Source organism: Chrysemys picta, chromosome 3, assembly GCF_011386835.1.
Source record: "Chrysemys picta bellii isolate R12L10 chromosome 3, ASM1138683v2, whole genome shotgun sequence".
Taxonomy (NCBI): domain Eukaryota; kingdom Metazoa; phylum Chordata; order Testudines; family Emydidae; genus Chrysemys; species Chrysemys picta.
The window spans coordinates 37,760,389-37,783,252 of record NC_088793.1 but is presented as its reverse complement, the minus strand read 5'-3'; the positions used below and the strand labels follow the sequence as shown (position 1 = coordinate 37,783,252).

The 22,864-nt window shown below is 44.0% G+C and overlaps 1 protein-coding gene across 22 annotated transcripts; it reads right to left on the bottom strand.

Annotated features, from left to right (window-relative positions):
- Window positions 1–1,902: 1,902 nt before the first annotated feature.
- Window positions 1,903–18,128, bottom strand: RNASEH1 (ribonuclease H1). Of its 22 annotated transcripts, none has more exons than XM_005289645.4 (10): window positions 17,695–17,877; window positions 16,878–16,943; window positions 16,511–16,632; window positions 13,074–13,265; window positions 12,067–12,166; window positions 11,426–11,480; window positions 10,389–10,473; window positions 9,145–9,192; window positions 7,409–7,533; window positions 1,903–2,575 (listed from the first exon to the last, which is right to left on the bottom strand). In XM_005289645.4, the coding sequence occupies exons 2-10, from the start codon at window positions 16,925–16,927 to the stop codon at window positions 2,489–2,491; spliced, it is 864 nt and encodes a 287-aa protein (XP_005289702.2). In that variant the 5' UTR covers window positions 16,928–16,943; window positions 17,695–17,877; the 3' UTR covers window positions 1,903–2,488. The 22 variants fall into 22 exon arrangements, with proteins under 22 accessions (XP_005289702.2, XP_005289703.2, XP_008161906.1 ...); XM_005289646.4 differs by having other exon boundaries at window positions 16,878–16,940; XM_008163684.3 differs by having other exon boundaries at window positions 16,878–16,940; window positions 17,660–17,804.
- Window positions 18,129–22,864: the final 4,736 nt, after the last annotated feature.

Sequence of the window (22,864 nt, the reverse complement as noted above, 5' to 3'; positions counted from 1 at the left end):
GGCTATAATCTCCAAGGTCAAAATGAGTACCTTTGCCCACCTACACTAGAAGCGACTGGTTCATCTTATATCAATGATTGGAATTGGGGCAAAACGCCAATCTAGCCCCAGGCCACGTCATATGAAGACAGAATTGTATACAATATGAAAAATTAAGAACGTAGGATTTTAAAGAAATAATTGATATTTTAAAGAACAGCATTTTAGTAAGTATAGAAATGCTAGCATAGAGGAGGTAGAATTCAGGTGGGGGAAAGGATCAAAGCGACAGTAATACAACAGAGGCAGTAGCTGTAGAGGACACCCTGCTGCTATTGAGAGGGAAAAAGACAAAAATGTGAATAAAGCTGCATGTCTCAAGGTTGAGGGGGAATGACTGATGCCCAGGAAAAGTGGCAATGGTCAAAACACTTCAAGTGAATGACTGAGTTGGTGGCTAAGCATCAGTACACTACTGAATGTCAGGAAGAGGAAAGGAGGGGAAAAGCTTTAGCGTCAGAACATCAAACTGAAACCTAAATAGCATCATATAATATAGGGGAAACGGGGGAGAGTCAGGAAGTGAAGGTAGGCTGGGATGGAGGATTCCACCAAGGGAGGTGAAGAGTCAGACTGCACTTAAAGGGGGGAGGGGGAGGGAGAAAAGGTGTGGGAAGCTGGCACAGGAAGGGGCTAGAAACAAGAGCATCTTAAGAGGGTAAGATATATGGGCAAAAAAAAGGAGGCCGGTATGGAAGAATGGCCATGAAAACTGAGCTGAAGGTAGAGAGCAATATATAAAGAGATTGTGAGCAGTAAAGCATGTTTGGAACGGGACTGAAAGAAAGGAAATCAACTGGAATGACGGCAGCGGAATCAGATCATAGGTAAAGAGAGAAAAGAATAGAAATAAGGCTGGAATGGGGTTAACATATGTCAATGCCGCAAGAGAGGGGGTGAGCATGTCGGGACAAGGACCAGAGTATAATGTGTTAAATTCTTCTTCATAGGGAAAGAAGAATGGGACAGGTATAGGGGAGAGGGAAACAGAACAAAAATTACAAAGGATTAAGAAGGAAAAAGAAAGCAGCAAAATAACTTGAAAAGCATGGTGGTGCTAGAGGAGCAGGGGCAGAAAAAACAGTGGGAACTCAAATAAACGTGGCACAGGAAGTTCGCAAAAGCAGGCAAAAAAAGCAGGAATTAAGTAGTATGTCAGACCATACGGTTATAGGTAGGGAAGACTCTGACCAGCATGAAAGTCACCAGAATGCAAATGGATTTGAGTGTGAAACCGTCACTCTCAGTGAACAGGTGTAAGACAATGCAACAGTCAACATGGCCGTTTTTCAGTAAAGTCACTCAGGAGCCCATCTTGTGATGGCAGTAGCTGATAAGGGGCCAGTCAGAAGTTGCTTCAGGAAGAAGCTGGAAGCAAAGTCTACAGAGGACTTGAAATTCAAGTGGCTGGAAAAGGAAGCATGTCTAGTGCTTCCCTGCAGCCTGGCTTGTGATTGTTACCTCTGCAAGTCTGGACGAACAAACACTTTACAGAAGCTTATACGGATACTCTTTAGGATGTAAAAGGTTAACCGGTAAGCATTAGACTTACCGTTAACCAGACCATAACTGTTTATTATGGCAGCTGGCTGGCCATGCTGGGTCGGCCACATAGATCCATGTTGGGCTGGAGGGACCCCAGCTCTTGTCGTAGTGGACGGCCTCGGCAGCCTGGAGGGGGGCCCAGGCCCGCAGCCCCACCAGGACCCCAGCCCCTGCCCGCCTGAGCGACCTGGGTTAATGGTTAACCAGTCAAATGATATAATTTCAATCATTTAACCGGTTAACTTTTTTAAACAGATATTTACATCCATAATACTCTTACAAGCAAACATACAAATAAATACTTATCATTTGAGGAGGTGCAGTTGGGGAAGTTGTTTTATATAGGATTATGCAGTTCAAATAATTACCATTGCACTTTGGTATTTTCTACACTATGTGCGTATAAACATAACAACATCAAACATCTCAAGTTTAAATTTATTTCAATACTCTTGGTAAAGGGAAAACATCTGTCTAGCATTCAGATTGCAACATATTTTCCTTCATAAACTTTTTGAAACTATTATACTTTGTAAAACCCAAAGTTTTATCTCAGTTATGGAATGTCTAAAAAAATTTCTTAACAGGCACTGTGGAAACTGGGACTAAAAACACTGGACACCTTTCTTTTACCAATATTTGAATGTTCAGTTAATTGTTAAACAAGCCTCTACCAACAAAGCAGTGATTAACCAAGTAACCTGAACACCCTAAAAAAGTAGGTGTGTTTATACAGGACAGCATATATTTAAAACTTTTAAACCAGAAATAGTTATAACAAAGTTTAAATTAATTTATTTTGTACAATTCCAACAGGAAGTTTTCATACTGAAAAGAGAGTCTGTCTTATGGATTAAACAGTCTTTAGTTAGCAAGAATGAAGTTTTCTAGTCACGATAGCATGCTAGGAGTTTTGTTTTCCAGCTCCTTCTCTTGCAAGTCTATCAGCTGCTTCATTTCCTGTAAAGCCAGCATGACCAGGAACATGCATCTGTTGAGAGATAAGTCTAAAGTTATTTGAGTCAACACACTACCAAGATTCAAATAGTCAAGAGACCACACCAAATACACGAGATCTGATCACCTGGTCAGTCTTTATTAATCCCAAGTATAACATCACCTCTCTAGAGCAGTGGTCCCCAACACGGTGTCCACAGACGCCATGGCGCCCACCGGGGCATTTATGTGCACCCGCCTAGTGCCCAGCAGGGGAGAGAAGCCGCGGCCCCGCGGCTGCGGGGACAGAGAACTCCGGGGCTGCAGGCGCTGGTGTTTTCTATCCCTGGCAGGCGCGGGGCTAGCCCGCCTAGTGCCCAGCAGGGGAGAGAAGCCAGGGCCCCGTACCTGCTGGGGACAGAGTATTCCGGGGCTGCAAGCTGCAGGCGCCAGTGTTCTGTCCTCGCAGCTTCTCTCAGCACTGCCCAGAACTGCCGCCCTCCCGCTCCCTTCCCCCCCCCAAAAAACAACGTTCTGCCTCTGCAGAATGGACCGAATGCCACCCCGTAGCATGTGCTGCCCCAGGCACATGCTTGCTCCACTGGTGCCTGGAGCCGGCCCTGTATGTGAGTATTCTTCCTGCACTGATACGGCTATTTTCTTGTGCTTTGCAGTTTATTTATTTTTAACATTTTGCCCCAAAACGAGTGGTTCAAATAAAAGACAACATACGTATTATTTCAATGCAGAGTGGGAAGAATCCTATTGTTTTATTGAAAATAAAGGGAAATGTGTTTGCTTATTGTGTGGGGGTGCTGTTGCAGTGCCGAAAAAACAATGTTGAACGCCATTTCCAAACTAATCACAGCTCTTTTGACATTAGCCATCCACTTAAATCTGAGTTGAGAAAGAAGGAAATTAATCAAATCAAACCTATCTGCCCAGCAATCTGTTTTCACTAGACAAGTGGTAAAGTCTAAAAGTGCTACTATTGCTTCCTCTAAAATTGCTCATCTGCTCGCAAAGAAGAAAAAACCTTTTCAAGATGGTGAATTGTTGAAGGAAGCATTTTTGACTGGCGCTGATTGCCTGTTTCAAGGATTTCCTAACAAGGGTGAGATTTTGTTGGCAATACAAGACTTGCAGTTATCAGACAACACAATTACGAGGAGGATACATGCAAACTCAGCTAAAGGATGACTTGGAAATACGTGACTGGTTTTCACTGCAATTCGATGAGTCGACAGATATATCGGATAAAGTGCAGTTGGCAGTTATGGTGAGGATGGTATTTAGTGACTTCACCGTAGAAGAAGAGTTACTAAAAGTAGTGCCTATAAAAGGGCGAACAAAGGGTGAGGACATCTATAATTTATTCAAATCATACGCAACATCAATTAGTATGCCACTACACAAGCTGTCTGCAATCACCACTGATGGGGCACCTGCTATGATGGGCAGCGCCAATGGATTCATTGCACTCTGTAAGAAGAATGAATCCTTTCCAAACTTTATGTCTGATCATTGCATTATCCACCAAGAAGCTTTGTAAGTCAAAGTTCTCTTTTCAGCAAGTCGTGAATGTAGTTATTAAAATAATTAAATCTATTCGAGCAAAACCTTTGGAACACCGACTTTAAGGCCTTGGTGGAAGATGTTGATAAACAATCTGATTTATCTTGCACACAGAAGTACGATGGCTGAGCAAAGGTAAAGTTCTGGCACGTTTTTTAAGCCTAATTGAAGAGATCAAAGAATTTCTGAAGTCCACAAATCAGAACTTCGAGCAACTAGAAGACTCCAGCTGATTAATGGACTTGGCTTTTCTTGCCAACATCACTGACAAATTGAACATTTTAAATCTTGAGCTCCAAGGAAAAGACAAACATGTGGCTCAAATGATAGGTGCCGTAAAATCATTCAAAGCAAAACTGATCTTGTGGATGTCACATATGAAGACGAAGTCTCTTGAACATTTCCCAAGTATGAAGGAAAATGGTATGTGACAGTGATTTTAACCCATCACCATTTGTTATCCACATTCAAACACTTCTGGAACAATTTGAAAAGAGATTTCAACAGTTCACCATCATTGAGCCTGTAGTTGCCTTCCTTGTGAATCCTTTTACTTGCCAAATAGAGGTAATAAATAGCTACATCAATTGGAAGTCTCATTCAAGTAAGAACAGAAGACATGGAACTGGAGATTTTGGACCTTCAAAAATGATATTGTTCTAAAATCCTGCGCAACAGATGAAAACTTTTGGAATCTGGTTGACTGAAAAAAGTTTCCTGCCTTAAAAAATGTAGCATACAAAATAAAATCTTATTTTGGTTCCACTTATCTATATGAAGTTCTGTTTTCAACAATGAACATCATAAAATCAAAATACAGATCTCAGCTTACAGATACCCATCTTGACAATTGCTTACAAACGGGAATATCATCCTACTCTCCCAACTACGAAAAATTGGCTGAAGAAATGCAGTGCCAAAAGTCACACTGACTTTATTAGTAAAACCATGTGAATTAATGATACCGATTTTCCATTAAGTGCTGATGAGCGCGTATAATTAACTTGTGTTTAACTTTTTTTCATACTTTGTATCCGTATTGCAATAAACAAAAACAACAACAACACAAAGAATATTTTTAATTACCCATAACTGGCTATGTTAAAGTAAGAATAAATATATTTGGACCAGCAGTTCAACGTTTTACTTTTTTTAAAATAAATAAGATGAAAACTGTTTGATATTTATTTTGTAAAAACTCCTTAATTTTTCTTACAGGTAGATAAAGAGCAAATTCACATGGTAAGGTGAAAGAGTAATTGCCGAATAATTTAATTAATACCTTTTACATGTAAAATTACCTTTTTTATCTTATGGATTCATATATTATGTAATATTAAATATGATGTTTTTCATATTATTTAATGTACAAATACAAAATAAGCCTTGAAAAATTTTTGGCGCCCGCCACACTCTTCTGAAAACATGAATGTCCTACTGCCCACAAAAAGGTTGGGGACCACTGTTCTAGAGCATTAAGTGATTGCTTCTGCCCATAGTAGGGCTTCTCACAGCTAGATTCTTTTAACTGGGTCCTATCTCAGAGTTAGAGCCTCATTTTATTTATTATAATGTAGGTAAGCCTCGATAAGCAGATATCCAATGCTGAGTGCCAACTCCATACATTACTAATGCAAAAAACCCCAAAACCCACATTTAATATGTATTAGCAATTATAAACCCAAATCTTTCCAACTCTTAGCCATTTCCCTCCCCGGAGGTTTGAAGGTGCGGGGAAAGATGGGCTCTGCATTATGTCCAGAAGGTTACACAGAGGTTCTGGCAGTAGAAGCAAGAGGAGTAAAAAGTTCTAAAATCAAGGACTCATCATGATGAATATAAATAGGTGGAGGCTTCTAACAGGAGTACAACTACAGCACTATAATACCAGTAGAGAGAAAGGGCTTTCCTGGCTAAAATCAACACCCTGACCACCATCTTTAAATCCTGGAGCACTGGCTACACATGCTGCTGACATGAAACCCTTCTTAAACAAGTTAAGAGCAGTATACAGTACTAGCTTCATTTTTCACGTGGTCTCAAAATGTAGAGCATGTGCAGCAACATGTGGCGCTCTCACCCTGAGGCGACAAAGGCATATACACCTTGATATCTTGTAGGTGTTGGTCTTTGTCTGAAGGATTTGAGCAAATTTGGTTATATCTTAGGACTTGGCTGTAGACAATGGATCATGTGATGTGTCCTGGATGGAAGCTGGAGGCATGTAGGTCCTCTCTTGGTATTGACACTTCCTCATCAATTATTGGGAGTGGACCACATCCACCCTGACTGTATTGGCCTTGTCACCACTGGTTCTCCACTTGTAAGATAACTCCCTTCTCTTCATGTGCCAGTATATTTATGCTTGTATCTGTAATTTTCACTCCGGCATCTGAAGAAGTGGTTTTTTACCCATGAATGCTTATGCCCAAATAAATCTGTTAGTCTTTAAAGTGCCACCGGACTCCTCGTAACTCTAAGTCATTTACCTCTTTTACATATGGCAGTCTCACTCAAAGGCCATAATATAAGCTCTGCCACCATTTCTGAAACCCAACAACATTCTCAGCTCTCACTTAAGTGACAAGTTCATGAAATGCAGCAAGTTAAAGGCTACAGACTCAATTTAAAATAATATAACTAGTTACTCAGCAAAAAGTTACTGTATCCTACTTCTACATTTGAGATAGAGTTCTTACCAAATTGAGACCTAACATGGGTTTCTAAGGACTGCCAAATTCATGCTTCTAATATTCTTGGAAAAGTCTTGAATATGCCACAGAAAATCTGAGTTAGAGAGTTTGTTTTGCACCCTGCTGGCTTCTGACACATTTCAGTTCTGCTAAAGTAAAAAGTTTTACTGTATCAAGTTACACACCCTGAAAACTGATTAATATAAGAATTTACCTTAAATTTTTGACCTTCAGCTCTAACCATCCTCTGTTAGTTTCTCAGTATTTTAGGTTAGATCTGAGCTTTGCTCCCTTTTCCTGGAAATATCTTAGAGATTTAACCGTGGTGCTTTTCTTGGTGGGCAATATACGAGCAAATGTTTAATTATATTGTTTGATAGGATCTAGTAGATCCTTTTGTGTGTATTTCTTAAAATTATTACTTGGTAACAATCTTGCTGATTATTTTGGATGGAGCTAATAATTTTCTTGGTACTTATGTGGATTCATGGTAGTTTTACGTTTATTAAAATTCCTTATGATGCTCTTATTTGTGAAAATGTATAAAATATTTTTAGAGGCAAAAGTACTTAAGTTAGTAGAGCTTATTCAGTCACAATTAATTACACCAAGTTACTCACCCACTGAATTTCCATTCCCTCTGAAAGCTTATCAAGTCTTTCAAAGTCTTCTTTATTTATTACATCTTTTCCTGTGCTTGTTCTCCAGCCATTATTTTTCCAGTTGTCTACCCAACTTGTTATACCTATGGAAAAACAAATTAACATTTTATTGGAAGATAGTTACAGTTTCTAAATAAAAGTACAAACTAGATATATTTTTAAAATTCTGTAAGAATGTAAATAACTTGTGGCTACTGCATAGGAAGACTGTCCATGACCATGCCTTTAAAAGGAAGTTATTTAGGAAGTTTTAACTGTTTTACAAATCCTTGCCATGTAAATATAAGGACCAAACACTAATCACTTCAACAACAGGGTATTTTTTTTTTTTTTTTAAAAGTAAAAGTCAGGGACAGGTCTCAGGCTTCCATGAATTTTTGTTTATTGCACGCGACCTGTCCCATGACTTTTTCTAAAAAAATACCCATGACAAAAATCTTAGTCTTAGTCATTATCCTCGTAACATGCTTTATATTTACTCTAAAGCTACTGTTCTTCCTGTTATCTCTACAGACTATGGGCATGGTCCCACTCCCAATGACTGATGCTACAAGACCATACTGCTATCAGTTACTAACTTTCTCCACAACTGCATTAAAGACACAGGTGGCAATCTGTGAAATATGCTGATTTCATTCTCTAATACAGTCATTCTGAAAGACTGTTTCTTTCCAGCATCTGTCCTTACACCTATGCTTCCCCATTGACTGGTACTGATGCTCACCGTTTGTGAGCAGAATACCTGAGTTTAGATTCACTTAAGTGCAAGTTTACCAGGCGAACTGCAATAAATTGAAGTTGAGGGTCTGTTTGCCAATAGAGTTAACAGTGTGCAGCTCTAACTAGAGCTTTACTAACTTATTTTATTTGAAGGTCAAAAGAGGAGCACATATGGGGGGGAATGCATAAAAAAGAAGGCATATAGCAGAACACATTCAGAACAACATGAAGGGTAACAAACCTTGAAGTCACTGAGAGAAAGTAACAAAATTTAATTAAGAGTTAGAAAGTCATCTACTACTGGTCAAAGAATTTATTAATTATCAGTCAATTTGTCCAAGACAGGGAGTGCCCTTCATTAAACAAGTCTACTAATGAAACAGTTACCAGAATAGAGTTGGCCACTTTATGCCTGGCAGTATGAACAAACTGAGCTGTTAATTCTCATTCCGCTAAGGACTCTTTCCAGGAAGCCAGACCAAAAGCTCCCATAACCAGTCCCATCCCCATATTTGTATGGGCTGGGAAAAACTGCTTAGGGATGGTTGCCCCCTGGTGGGGCAACTGAAGGGAAGGAAACAGATTACTTAAATGGATCTATTATTCCTCTTTCCCACCCACTCTGCTCTTCCCCATCTCTTCTGCCTCCTTGCTGGTTTTAATTTCCTGGTCCACTGAGCCCTTGCTTAGCAACTCCTCCACTTTCTGGGGCCAATGCTATTAGGAACCTCCCCTCCACTTTCTCCCACATAGAAGCGAGAGCTACCAGAGTTTAAGACAGTGGGAAAACAGGACAGCTCCTGCTCTACTTCCACCCAAGCATCCCCCTTTCCCTGTCCAGTAGCTCCTTGGCCTCTCCAGGGTGAGGGCATCGCCTCCTAGAGGAGGCATCAAATTACTTCCAGCTCATTTGCCCTCTGAGCTACTGGCTCATGCTTTGGGGGGGAAAACAGAAAGATGAAAGTTCTCCTCACCTGCAATGCAAAAATCATATAAAGTCATTGTTCTGCCCAAGAGCCTCCCTAATTTTGGAAAAGTATAGATAAAAACCAATTACACAAAATCTCACTCAATTATCTGATCAACAAGGAAGCCAGACGTGATATTGCGCCCAAATCATTAAGCACATACAAACTTTGTCTTGAAAGCACTTAAATAGATCAACTCATCCCAAAAGCCAGCAGTCAGCATTCACATTTTACAATGGGAGAAACTGAGGCAGACAAATTGACTTGCCAAACACAAAGTGATTGTTAGTTTATTAGATCTCAGAAGTTCCCATCAAGAGCTTGTGCTCAGATTACAACAAAAATTAAAAGGATTCTGGGATCCAGTCTGTTAGAAGTTACCTGCAAAGAACAAGATGCAATTGTGCCTTTTGCTTCTTTATGATACATAAAAGACCTAAATGTTTTTCTCCATCTGCTTTCATATTAGAAATTCAGGATACGCCTATACTCCAAAATTATAAACCACAAGGGACTGCAAGCTGAGAAACTAAGAGGGGAAAAAGGGGTTTAGTCTATTAGGGAACACATTAACTTCACTGCCTACTACTTATAGGAGGTCTTGTAAAAATTCAACATTAACACCTAAGGTGAAATCTCACAATATACATTGGGAGACACCACCCTCCAGCAGTCTTCCATTTAAACCAGGGAAGAATAGACTTGAATAACATTTCTAGAGGTAAAAACAAGCAGAACAATCTTGAAGCGTTTCAAGTTCTGTTTTTGTATCAAAGCAAAAAAAAAAAGGGGGGGGGGGCGGGAGAGAAGAGAACAGGCATTTTCCTAACACTACTTTGCTGGCCACTTTTCAGATATACAGCCTACATTTATAGGGTTTGGTATGAAAATTCATACACCATTTTGTATACTGCACCCTGCGCTTCTGCCAGAAAATCCTTTATTATAGAGGTTCCGTATCTGATATTTTAAAATATTTCCTACATCAGTTGCTAAGCTAGGTATCTTGTCTATTCCAGAGTTTGACACAAACAGTGGATGTGATTTTGGCAAGCTATGCAGGGTGTTCTTGGAGTCCTTTTCCCTGCTATTACTGGGAACTGAAATGAGTTATGCATAATCCCTTCCCTACACACTCATCTTAAAAAAAAAAAAAAAAACTATTTTACAGAAACAGATTTGTAGGGCTTATACAATGAAGGTACGTGTTCTACATTCAATGCATAGCAGAGCTGAAATCGTTAACTTACCATTTATAGTGAACTTGCTATCAGTGTAAAGAACCAGTTTCTTGATGTTTTGACTCTTTGCTTGCTCTATTGCTCTGCAGGCTGCCTAAAGGAAGTGTTTCAATAATTGTAATTTAGAAGATTGTGAATAAAAAAATACATACAGAATACATACAACTAGAGAATTTAGTGTGAAGACAGACACAAAAATTGCAGTTATGTATCAGACGTCCCACAGTTGAGAAGTCTGTCAGAGACAGGATACAATATGCATCAGCGGAAGGCGGAAGACAGAGTAGCCAATTATGGAATAACTAGTCCATAAAAGAAACTTCTTCTTAATCCTGCCAGCTAATGATTGGCTCATCCCTTCAACCATCGGTTAATATCCTGGCTATTTTCCTCTAATAGAACTGTGGATGTTCTGATTATCCACATAAATGTCTAATGCTGTTTTGAATCCTAAGCTCTTGACATCAATGATATTTTGTTACTTCAAAGGTTAGTCATGTATTGTGTTATTGTGTTAAAAAGTACTTCCTTGTATCAGTTCTGAATGTCACCTTTCAATTTCATTGGATTATCCTTATCTTTTGAATAGGAGCACCATTTTATCTTCATTACACCAGATATTGTTCTGTAGACCTCCATCATGAAATGAATAAAAGCAGGCATATCTAAACTGAACAGTCCTAATGTTCTCTTTCCTATGAAAGTCTTGCCATCATTTGTCTTTGAACTCCTTTCTACTTCTGAGCGATCTTCCTTGAGACATAAATACAAGAACTATTTGAGGTAGAAACCCCAGAAACAGAACAAGCCAACGTGAGTTCCAGAAAGCAACGCTGCCAACTCCTATGCAGAAATACTGTTAGCAGAATCAGCAGCTTCTTTCTTGACTTGTATCATTGCTAAATCCTTCACAGCAGAGTCATACTAAAAATAAACTGAATGTCTGAAAATATCTAGGAGCTTTAGCAGCTGATTAAGTTGTGTGGAGTCATAATGCTCAATTCTTTCCCACAAGTATAAAACAATTTTAAAACGCCACAACTTACATGTATTTCAGCTCTTTGGTTGGTCTGCCGTCCAGAAAGCCTATCACTAGTATTTCTGTTTAAAAGCAACGCAAAATACATTAGTGGTTCACACTACTGCATAAGTGTATAGCCATAGATTAGGTAGAATTGGGGCATAACTAAAATTTCCCCTTCAGGGGAAATTAAGTTTTTAAGTGGTAACTAATCTGAAATTTAGGCATGCTTGGCCCTGTTCCTACGGCAGGTCAAACCTCCAGGTTGAGAACAGTCATTTTAATATAATTATATGTAAACTTGTGAAACCACTTAACGGGAGCCTAAATTAAACCTTCCCAAAGATATTACCTTGCATTTGTCCAGGCTGAGTCTTGTTATATTTTGCCTACATTTCTAACCCCTACAGGCACCTTTATTTCTGCCTTCAGTGATGGCTGTGATTCAATATTCCAATTTAATAACTGAGTTTACTCTTTCTAGCTCATTATTTATCTAAATTTGGTGATGTTATTAAAGAAAGTCTCAGTCAACTAACTGGGTTTTGCATTCTGAAGTCGCTGAATTTAAAGGCCATACAAATTAAGTGATGAATTACACAAGACCAATATTAGTAAGTTTTTGTACAAAAAGTGATTTAACTATGATCTCTCAACATTACTTACAAAGGGTGGTCTGGTCCCCAATAGACTCCTACTCCAGCACGTGCCTTACGACGCCCATTACTTGAGCAGCAGCCATCTGTATAAACAACTACAGAGTCACCTGCAAGAGATGGATACATGCAACCTATTTAAAATGTCACAAAACAATTTTTAATTGTTCGAAGGCATAAGCCTCTTTCAAATACAGAAAACTGTTTCTTAACAGATTTATATTTCCTCCAATAATGCTCTAGCAACTTCTACACACAGAAGTTGTATATATCGTTTTGCACTGCTGCAGAATCCATAAAATAATTTTAGCCCCAACTTTTTTTCACAAGAACTTCAATTTTTGCCAAGCCTCAAGAAAATTCTTGTGTGGAAGAGCTTCATGCCCCCAACTCCAGGTCCCATCTTATTTTTCTAAGATGGCCATCAGCCTCAATGAAAAGTTAAAATACATGTTTAAATGTGTTCACTCAAGTGTATTTACTCAGGGCTCTGACATGATTCCGTATCAGTTAAAACATGATTTCATCCTGTCGACAGTGGCCAGATCAAGCCATGTAAGAATGACTAATGTTATATACTCAAAATACGCTTTATGATAAGATTACTTAAATTTATTATTGCTCCGAAGGCACTCTAAACATTACTATTAGAAAGCCAGAACTGTAATGCTTGCATTCAGATATCCAGTTCTTCCACACACAAAAATAAAAGTTTCTTTAATTCCCTACCTCGATCACCCATTAGGTAGGACTAGGGGCTAAATGTCAGCAAGAAGAGAACCTTCCAGGCATACCATAAAGGTTAGATTTACACTGTTAAACCAAGCAGCAATAGTTGAGGGCCTCTTACAGAAAAAGACATGCCAAAGCTTCTTCACTGTAGAGAATTTCAACTTGAACCAGGTTTTGGCTGTTAGTGAGAGCAGCAACTTTAGGGACTTGTTAAATACTGTTTAAAATACTTCATATTCATTAAATATACTTCAATAAATTGTAGTCCCCACCAAAGAGGCTTACCCATATATGAGAATTTATCTTTGCTCACTGAAGGTGCTGAGTAGGTCTCGTATTTTACATGTTTTCTGTTTGATTCTTCCTCCAAAGACTGCTCATATGGTCTCTTGCATATACTGTAACTTGGGCTTGCTGTCTCCAGTTCATTCCAGTAGCTGTCACTCTTTTGTGTTAAACTAGATATGCCATTAGTACCTTAAGGGAAAAACAAACAAAAAACAAACAAAAACAGTATTACACACAAATATAAAAGTTAAGTTATAATATGCATGCCTAATTGTAGTTGTATTAGAAGACATTCTGGCAGAAGTACCAAGTTAAATTTCACAGCATTCCTTTAATCCCCAACAATTTTTTTTTAAAAAGAACAAAAATAAATGTACAAGTCATTGTGGGGGCGAAGGACCTGTCTGGTTTTAAGATTAAGCTAGATAAGTTTATGGAGGGAATGGTTTAATGGGATAACATGATTTAGTCAAATGAACAGCGTGCCATCGCTGGTAAATAGCATCAGTGGCCAATGAGGGTCTGGCTGGAGAATCTTGCCTACATGCTCGGGGTTCTACTGATCGCCATATTTGGGGTCGGAAAGGAATTTTCCCTCCAGGGTAGATTGGCAGAAGCGCTGGAGGTTTTTCGCCTTCCTCCGCAGCATGGGGCGGGGTTCGCTAGCTGGAGGACTCTCTGCTACTTGAAGTCTCTAAGCCACAGGATTTGGGGACTTCAACAGCAGAGTCAAGGAAAAGGGGTTGGGACGGCTTTGTGGCCTGCATCATGCGGGAGGTCAGACTAGATGATCATAATGGTCCCTTCTGACCTTAAAGTCTATGAGTCTATCACTAATGCTATGTTAAATTTTAGCGATCAGGACATGCAGCCATTAAGGTTCATAAATTAACAACCACATTGCACACATGTAGTATTTTCTCTAGATTGTGTATAACTGAGCATAGCTTCATGTTTTAATATTACAATTTGGCTTTTGTGTTTCCTAGATTTTTTTTTCCATCTGTGGCAATATTTTTAGCAGGAGTAAATAGTAAAATAGATTTTTCATTTCAATTACCAATTTTAGCAGCAGCATAATTAAATTAAACTTTAGAAGAGGAGTTCAATACTCAGACTGAGCCTTAAAGTTGCATAGTAAATAACGATGCCTCACATAACTAATCCAAAGCCATCTTTGATTTTTCCTTATCTTGTATGTTTTACTAACTACTGAGGATACATGAGCTCAGAGCAGATTTTCAGAAGCACTCAGCATTGCCTTAACTCTGCTACCATTAAAAAGTGCTGGGCCCTTTTGAAAATGCCACCCAGTGACAGAGTGCTGGGCAACAGCAGCTGAACTACCACTCTGGTCACTGTATCTCCAGTCAGTTGCCTGGAAATAAAACTGACTAGGACAGTTGTGACTAATGGATAGATTGGGGATGGGCTGCAGAGAGCTATAAGGGTAATTAACTCATTAGCTCAAAAGGTAGTTAAGGCACTGGCAAGAAGTGCTAGTGGGAGAGAACCAGTCTCTCAGAATTAGTCCCAAGAGAGATTTCCCACCTTTCCTGTCCTTGACCTAGGGAGTTAAAGATGATATGCTGTTGTAAATAAGATGCTGCTGGTGAGGGGGAACACCGTAAATAAACCACACATTGTGTTTACAATCAGTGTCTCCAAGTGCTCTCTGTGTGCAGTGGAAGAAGAGCAGAGGGTATGCCTTGTTAGACACCCCTTCAACTATAACATTAGTGAAAATTTTATGGAAATATTTTAGTTAACTTCATGATAAAAGAAGCTTGTCTGACACTAATTCATCAGTCCCTCTATGCAACAGCAACTGATCTACATTCAGTTATAACAGCTGTCCCCGAACTTTGTGTTACACCCCTCCCTTACCAGTAATAGAATCTATCTGTGCTCCCTGAGAGCTGCAGTTGGAGGCCAGGCCAACACTGGGATTAGGTGGCACTCATTCCCTGTCCCCCCTAGAGGGCAAGCCTGGGCTCCACTATGCCCCCCTTGAACTTTCCTCCATGCCCCCTAGGGAGGCACGCCAAACAGTTTGAGGACCTCTGAGTTATGCAAAATAATATATGCCACACAACATGGTATGGTTTCAGAGATGCTGAGCAGGGAGGGAGTTGTAGGGGTGCCTGTATCTCAGAAAAATCAGACTATTATACTCTAATTTTACCTGCTGTTGCTTTGGAAGTAACACCAGTTCCAGAACAGGCTTCCAATAGTGGTGAGGACAAGAAACCTAGCTGGTTTTTAAAATGAAGCTTTAGTGTGCTGATACCACTGCTTCTCATGGTGACCTATATAGTCTCATTGTTTACGTGTACTCCCCCATCTACTGGTATCCAACTGTCTTTTGTCAGATACTAAAAGTATGTCCACACCACTGCCGCTCAGCTATAGAGCTGCAGCTGTGTCACTGTAGTGCTATAGCATAGGTGCTTCCTACACCGAGAGAAGAGTTTTCCCATCAACGTAGCTAATCCACCTCTCAGAGATGGTACCTAGGGCAATGGAAGAATTCTGCATCTGACCTAGATCTACACAGAAGGTTAGATCAATTTAAGTATATCACTCCAGGTGTGAAATTTTTCACAGACCTCAGGAATGTAGCTAGGTCAACCCAATTTTTAAGTGTAGACCAGGCCTTAGGCTTTGTCTACACTAGCACTTTTGTTGATTAGGAGTGTGAAAAACACCACCACACCCCTAACAGACACAAATTTCACCCACAAAAGTGCTAGTGTGGACAGCTCCTGACAACATACCTAATGCTGCTTGTTGGAGGCGGTTTAATTATGCTGGCAAGAGAGCGTTTACACAGGAGATCTTAGAGCAGCACAGTTGCCAACTTTCACACTGTAAATAAGCACCCTGACTGTCACAACAAGCCAAAAATCAAGCTAATCCCATTTCAAAACAAGGCCAAAACGAGCCAATCCCTAAGAACCCAACACTCTATGTGACTAAATCCCCCCAGCCTGCAGTCTGGACTATGGTGGGCCCACTGTGCACCCCAACTCTCTTCCCCCGCATTGTTTGGCAGGAGCCGATTAAAAAAAAAAAAAAAAAAAGCAACAAGCTACAACAAGCCAAACAAGCAACAAGCTAAAAAAGTAGCCAACAAGCAACAAGTGAAAAACAAGCCCAACGTCTGTGCTTTCTCCGTGGGTTTGGCATGTCTGAAGTACAGTTGTATCGCTGTAAGGTCCGGGAGACACTGCTTTATAGCACAAGTTGTTTGGGACAGGAGCTGTCACCATTGCAATACACATAATTCTACCAGTAAGTACACATGGAGATAAGTGATAGGATTGCCGGCAGGGCACCAGACTCGATACCCCTAGCGGTCCTGCCAAACGTACGTTCCTGTACAGACACTGCCCCACGCAGGGAAGGGTGGAAGGGGCTTACTGGGGTACTACCTGCTGAATGGGATGAGGACTGCAGTGCCTCGCTGCCCACGAAGGACCAAGCATCTGCCTCGCTGGCAAATTTCTTGAAGCTGGCGGCCGGGTACCTGTTCACCTGCTCTCGGCACTCCTCCCTACAACACAGCAGCGACAGGCAGGCCGTCAGCACGGAGCCGGGCGGCCCCAAAGGCGGGACAGGACCCCGCGGTCTCCTCCTACCCCGGGCCGACGGGGAAGCCTGGGCTCCCTGGCCGCGCAGGAGACACGGCGCCCCGACGTGAGGGGTTGAAGGAGCCAGCCTGGGTAGGCCTAGTAGGGGAGGGGGATCCACGCCGGGCCGGAATGGGAGTGGGGACCACCCGGAAGCAGCCACCCTTACCAGGTCTGATAGACTCCGATCCTCCTGCCTCTGCGCACCGCGTAGAACATGCTGCTCCCGCTGCTGCTGGGGACAAAATAAGGGTGAATGAGCGCCGCGAACAGGCGCCGCAACATGGCGCCACCGCCCGGCTCGCCCCCAGCCTCGAACCCGCTGCTGCCCACCAACCTTCCGCCCACACAGACGCTCTACGGCGGCCCCGCTTGCCCCCGCCTACTGCGCAAGCACAAGACACAGAGAGATCCCCCCCCTGCGCAGGCGCAAAGGAGCGCCCGAACGCCACCAGCGCAGGCGCAATGTAGAGGCCCCACAGCTAGCTAGGTCTACCTATTGCGCAGGCGCACTATGCAGCTACCGCCCCGTTCCTTCGGCGAGCGCCTTCTACAGCGCAAGAACCCCGACTGCGCAGGCGCATTGCCCAGCCTTCCCCGGAGTTCCTTCACGGACTCGCTGGAAGAGCGAGGGCTGGTAGACAAGGGCAGGCGGCTCGTTACAGGGCCCGCACGGGACCAAACCGACAGAACATGCGTTTTATTAAAGCTGTTCAGGTGGAAGCGGGTCGCCCCACATGCAGGCTGGAGCCGATACGTCGCTATGCATCAGACCCCTCCCGCCTGAGCACAGGCCGCGTGGCAGAGCCCCAAGATCCCACCCAGCTTTCCAAACCAGCACGTTTCGGCTCGCGCACGCCCTGTGCTGGCTGAACTCCCCGGCCCCGCCCCAGCGTGTGTGTCAGGCCGCGCTCCCGGAGCCAGGGCCAGGTGTGGCGGCCCCGCCCTCACCTGCCCAGCAATTCAATCTGGTCCCCCCGCCTAACCTCTCCTTGGCCTGGCCTGGCGGATGGGCCTCCTGCCTCGTCGCCCACAGGAGTGCAGGGGGGAGCAGAGCTGCTGGGCGCTCTGCGGCTCTTTCGGTTTCGGCCCCCAGACCGGCTGCGTATTGCGGTGCTGGTGGGGGGTAGAGCAAGGGAGAGCGTTTTGCAGCAGCTCGGCTCAGGAGGGGGCAAATGGGGCTGGCGTCGCGACCAATCAGAGCCACGGAGGGGGCTTCCCCCGGGCGGGCTCGCATTGGATTGGAGCGCTGGGGCCTAGGCGGGAGCGACTCGTGGCGCCGAGTGGCTTTGGCGCGGCATGGGCAGAAGCTCTTGAAAAAGTGGTTTGCTCGTGTGTCGGCCAACTCTGTACCTAAGGGGCTTCCATTTGAATAGAGCACGCTCAAGGTTAAATGTTTCTCCATCGTTAGCCCTGCGTGGCCACTCATCGTCACCCCTTCGAATTTCATCCCAAGTGGGAGGTAAAAAGACAGTCAGAGGACAAAGACCATCCTTACGGCCAAAATGGAGTTTGCAGCTTAATAACGATACATACAGAGAGTTCAAAATCTCAAACAACATCCATAAATGGTACATATACTGATTCCTTAAATTGTCACAATGGGGGTTCCACATTTATTACAAACCATGACTCTTGCCTTTTACTTCCCTAGCTGCTAGCTGCTGCCCTTGAAACCTCTTTGTACGTGGGAGGAAATGCAAATATCCAGACAGAGATGAAAGTAGGTGTTCCTGGCCCCAGTCTGGTAATCCAGGGGCATCAATAAGTCGAGTAAAATACAAAGAATTTGGATCACTTTGACATAAATTTTACCTTCAACTGAGAGGGAGTGATTTTAGATTTCACCCGATCCTTAATATACTTGCCAATCAACATTACCATTTTCTTACCCAAATTAAGATCTTTATATCCTCCTTGACAGGCATTGAGTGAAAGGATAATTGATTTGGTCTGACTCCCATGAAAATATAACCATGTCATTCTTCTTACTTCTGACAATTTATTGGTGAAACACTGCATTATACCCATTCAGAATGGCTGCTTTTGATATTTTCACCCAAGGCTTATTTACGTTTGTTTTCATTAAAATATTAACGTTCTCAAGGTTTTTACTGAGATTCTCAGCATTTTTTACTCTTTGGATTTGCAGCATATTGTGCGTGACTGTCCTTGGTTAGCTTTTCCTTTAATTAAAGGCCTGCTATAGCAGAAGGTTTTCTCATTCATTATAGGTTTACCCATTCATTTTATTTATATTCTCTTTTGGCCAATAGATAATAAAAGAGCGACCAGCAATAAATGAAGGGGAGAGAAAAGACCTGTTAAATTCATCTCATTAATTCTTGGGTTGAACAGACAGGTCCATAAATTCAATTTACATGCAAGGACTGATCAGTAACTCTTCTACTGTCACAACCAACATACTGAGCTCAAATTCAAAGACAGAGAAAAATGACTTTGAGGTCCATTGAATGCCATCCACATTCACCTTTGTTCCTTTCTGTCAGTCACCTAATTACATCACTTTTGCTTCATCTACATGGATTTTTTTTTCTGAAATATTCCTACCATTGCTGTAGCGCTGCAGTGACAGAAACAATGGGAGTACTGATATAGACTGACAACTGGCATTTTTACAACTTTGTCATCTAGCACTGCTGCGTAGGAGGTAAAAATGCCAGTGGCTGGTTTACACCAGCTTTCCCATGGTTGTCATACCACTGGTGGATTTGGGGAGATTTTCAGAAGAAGCTCAGTGTAGATGAGGCAATCCAGGGAAAGCATCCCAGGCGACATAACTCACACTATTTGCATTAAGTGGCAGGACTCACAGAGAAGTATAATAGGAATCATTTAGTCCCCATCTACACCAGAACATATGACAAAGTCAGGGGAGATATGGCTGTGTCAGTCCCAGGATATTAGAGAAAGTGGGTGAGGTAATATCTTTCATTGGACCAACTTCTGTTGGCAGTGGTTCTCAAACTTCATTGCACCACAACCCCCTTCTGACAACAATAATTACTACATGACCCCAGTAGGATGGGACCGAAACCTGAGCCAGAATGCCACCTTCAGCCCCGGGTTGGGGGGCTCAGGTTTTGGGTTTAGCCCCAGGGCCCAGCAAGTCTAATGCCAGCACCTGGAGACCCCATTAAAATGGGGTCATGACACACTTTGGGATCCCGAGCCACAGTTTGAGAACTGCTGGATAAGAGAGACAAGCTTTTGAGCCACTCTACCTTGAATGATCCCTTAGAACAGGGGTTCTCAACCTTTTTCTTTCTGAGTCCCCCCAAACATGCTAGAAAAACTCCAGGGCCCTGTGCGGGGGGAGGGGACCAGTGGTGCTGCAACACTTTTACTAATGGGGGTGCTGAAAGCAAACCCCTTACCCCTGTCCATGCCCTCTCCCACCCAAAGCTGAGGTTGGGAGCAGGGCCGTGTCTATGGGAGAGGGGACCCGGATAGGGGTAAGGGGGTCGAGGCTGGGAGTGGGCCTGGGCCAGCAGCTGGAACCCCGCATGTGGGGCTGGGAGCAGAGCCCTGGGCACAGGGCCGGGAGCAGAGCAGCAGCTGGAACCCTGCATGAGGGGCTGGGAGTTGAGCCCCAGGCGCAGGGCTGGGACCACATGTGTGGGGCTGGGAGCAGAGCCCCGGGCATGGGGCTGGGACCCTGCATGGGGGGCCGGGAGCAAAGCCCCGCGTAAAACCTGGGAGTGCTGCACCACCCTCACACCCTTAGTTCTCACGTTTATGGAGGAAGCTGGAGGGCTTGGGACTTTAGCCCTGTGGGCGTCAGACATGGGGGTGCCCTCCATAGGTGTAGTTTGACTTCTATTTTGGGAGGCCAGCTCTGCACAATGGGGCCCAGGCAGAGATCACCACCTCCACCCCTGACTCACCTCAGCAGGCCATCCAGCCTATCTGGGTTGGGGGCGGGGGGTACAACCAAAAATTATAAAGGGAGGAGCTCAGCTCAAAAAGTTAAAAATCACTCAGAATACAGGCAGGAGATAGCTAGGGGCTGTGAGTAGGTGGGGAGGGGTAGCTCAGGGTGCAGGGAGAGGGGTAGTTAGAGGCTATGTGCATGTAGCTCAGGATGCAGGGAGGAGGTAGCTAGGGACTATGTGCAGTTGTGGTGGTAGCTCAGGGTGCAAGGAGAGGGGTAGCTAAGGGCTGTGTGCAGGTAGCTAAGGGTGCAGGGAGGGAGTAGCTAGGGGCTGTGTGTGGGTAGTTCAGGTGCAGGAAGGGATAGCTAGGGCAGTGGTTCTCAACCCTGGGGGCCCCTGAACAGGTTTCAGGGGGTCCATCAAGCAGGGCCAGCATTAGACTCGCTGGGGCCCAGAGCAGAAAGCCGAAGCCACACCGTGACTGTACAGGGCTGGCTGAAGCCCTGAGCCCTATCACCTGGGGCTGAAGTCGAAGCCTGAGCAACATAGTTTTGTGGGGGCCTCTGTGTCATGGGGCCCCAGGCAATTGCCATGCTTGGTACCCCTTAATGCCAGCCCTGTCTTTTATATACAGAAAACGAGTTGTTGTGGCACAGGTGGGCCATAGAGTTTTTATAACATGTTGTGGGGGCCTCAGAAAGAAAAAGGTTGAGAACCTCTGAGCTAGAGGGTGTGTGCAGGCAGGAGGGTAGCTAGGGGCTGTGATGCAGGGAGAAGGAGGGGCTGTGTGTGGGTAGCTCAGGATGCAGGGAGAGGGTAGCTAGGGGCTGTGTGCAGGTAGCTCAGGATGCAGGGAGGGGATAGCTAGGGGCTGTGTGCCAGGGAAGCCCCCTCCTGTGGTCACTGCTCCCCAACGGCACTGCGGGCCCTGGAGCCGGGTCTCCCCACCAGGCAGCTATTAGCTGCACAAGCAGTCAAAGGGGCCTGGGAGCTGAGGAGCTGCTGCAACCCTGGAGCCCAGAGCACCAGCAGCAGACAGGGGAGGTGGCTGACCGCTCCATGGACCAGTGAGAGCAGCAGCCGCCCCGAAATGCCTGGCTCCGGCTTCTGGCCTCTGACCTGGCTGGGAGATGGGGCCCTGGGGAAGTGGGGGAGAGGAGGCAATGGGGAGGTGTGGAGCTGCCCCTGGGACTGCCCGCTCTGGTTAGGGCACTGCAGTTTGGGGGGGCAATGCCCCCCATGCCCTCCTACAACTCTGCCCATGAGCTCAGGGATTCTGCCCCACAGGGCACCGGGGCTTGCGGACCCCCTGAAACTGGGTCACAGCTCCCCAGGGAGCTGCAGACCCATGGTTGAGAACCACGGCCTTAGAGTATGTGCTAACTACTTATGCTAAACAGAGGTGGATTAGGGGTTTGTGGGACTTTGGGCCAGAGCAAGTGCCCCCCGCCCCATGCTCCTGGCAGGGAAATGGGGTCAGGGCATGGGGGCTTGCTCCGCTTCGCCTGGTGCTCCTGCCGGGGAGCAGAGTTGGGGCACAGGAGCACTGGGTGGAGAGGGTTGGGGCATCCATTTTTCCAGTGGCCCACAATTGGCCGTGGCCCCTGGGCACGGTTGGTCCAGTGGCTAGTCTGCCACTAATGCTAAAAATCTGTTCCATCTTACATTGAGCTGTGGTGCTAGGGTGACCAGATGTCCCTATTTTATAGGGACAGTCCAGATTGTGGGGTCTTTTCCTTATATAGGCTCCTATTACCCCCCCCCACCCCCTGTCCCGATTTTTCACATTTGCTGTCTGGTCACCCTATATGGTGCTTATGTTATGCTCATACAAAGCACACGGGATCTTTATAGAGGAAGGTAAATACACAGCATTTATTGACAGGTTTCAGAGTAGCAGCTGTGTTAGTCTGTATCCGCAAAAAGAACAGGAGTACTTGTGGCACCTTAGAGACTAACAAATTTATTAGAGCATAAGCTTTCGTGGACCGAAGAAGTGGGCTGTAGTCCACGAAAGCTTATGCTCTAATAAATTTGTTAGTCTCTAAGGTGCCACAAGTACTCCTGTTCTTATAGGTTTTTTTCTCTGTTGAAGCCTATGGATTTTGCTGTGTCAGTTTGTGACCGGTTACTTCTTAATTGGTGTAAACATTCCAATACACCTCGGAGAGGGTCATCCTGTCCTTTGTTCCATTTTAATCAATTGTCCTTAGGGGTGCCAGCCTTCACCTCAGGGTCGTTAATCTGCCCTTCATTATGG

Coding starts and splice junctions, on each gene's coding strand:
- RNASEH1 (XM_065587730.1), bottom strand. CDS start 18,113: ATGGAGAAACATTTAACCTTGAGCGTGCTCTATTCAAATGGAAGCCCC. Junction 13,266..16,877: donor ATCGGAGTCTATCAGACCTG/GTAAGGGTGGCT, acceptor TTTTCCCTTAAG/GTACTAATGGCATATCTAGT. Junction 7,534..9,144: donor ATATGATTTTTGCATTGCAG/GTGAGGAGAACT, acceptor GTTTTTCCATAG/GTATAACAAGTTGGGTAGAC.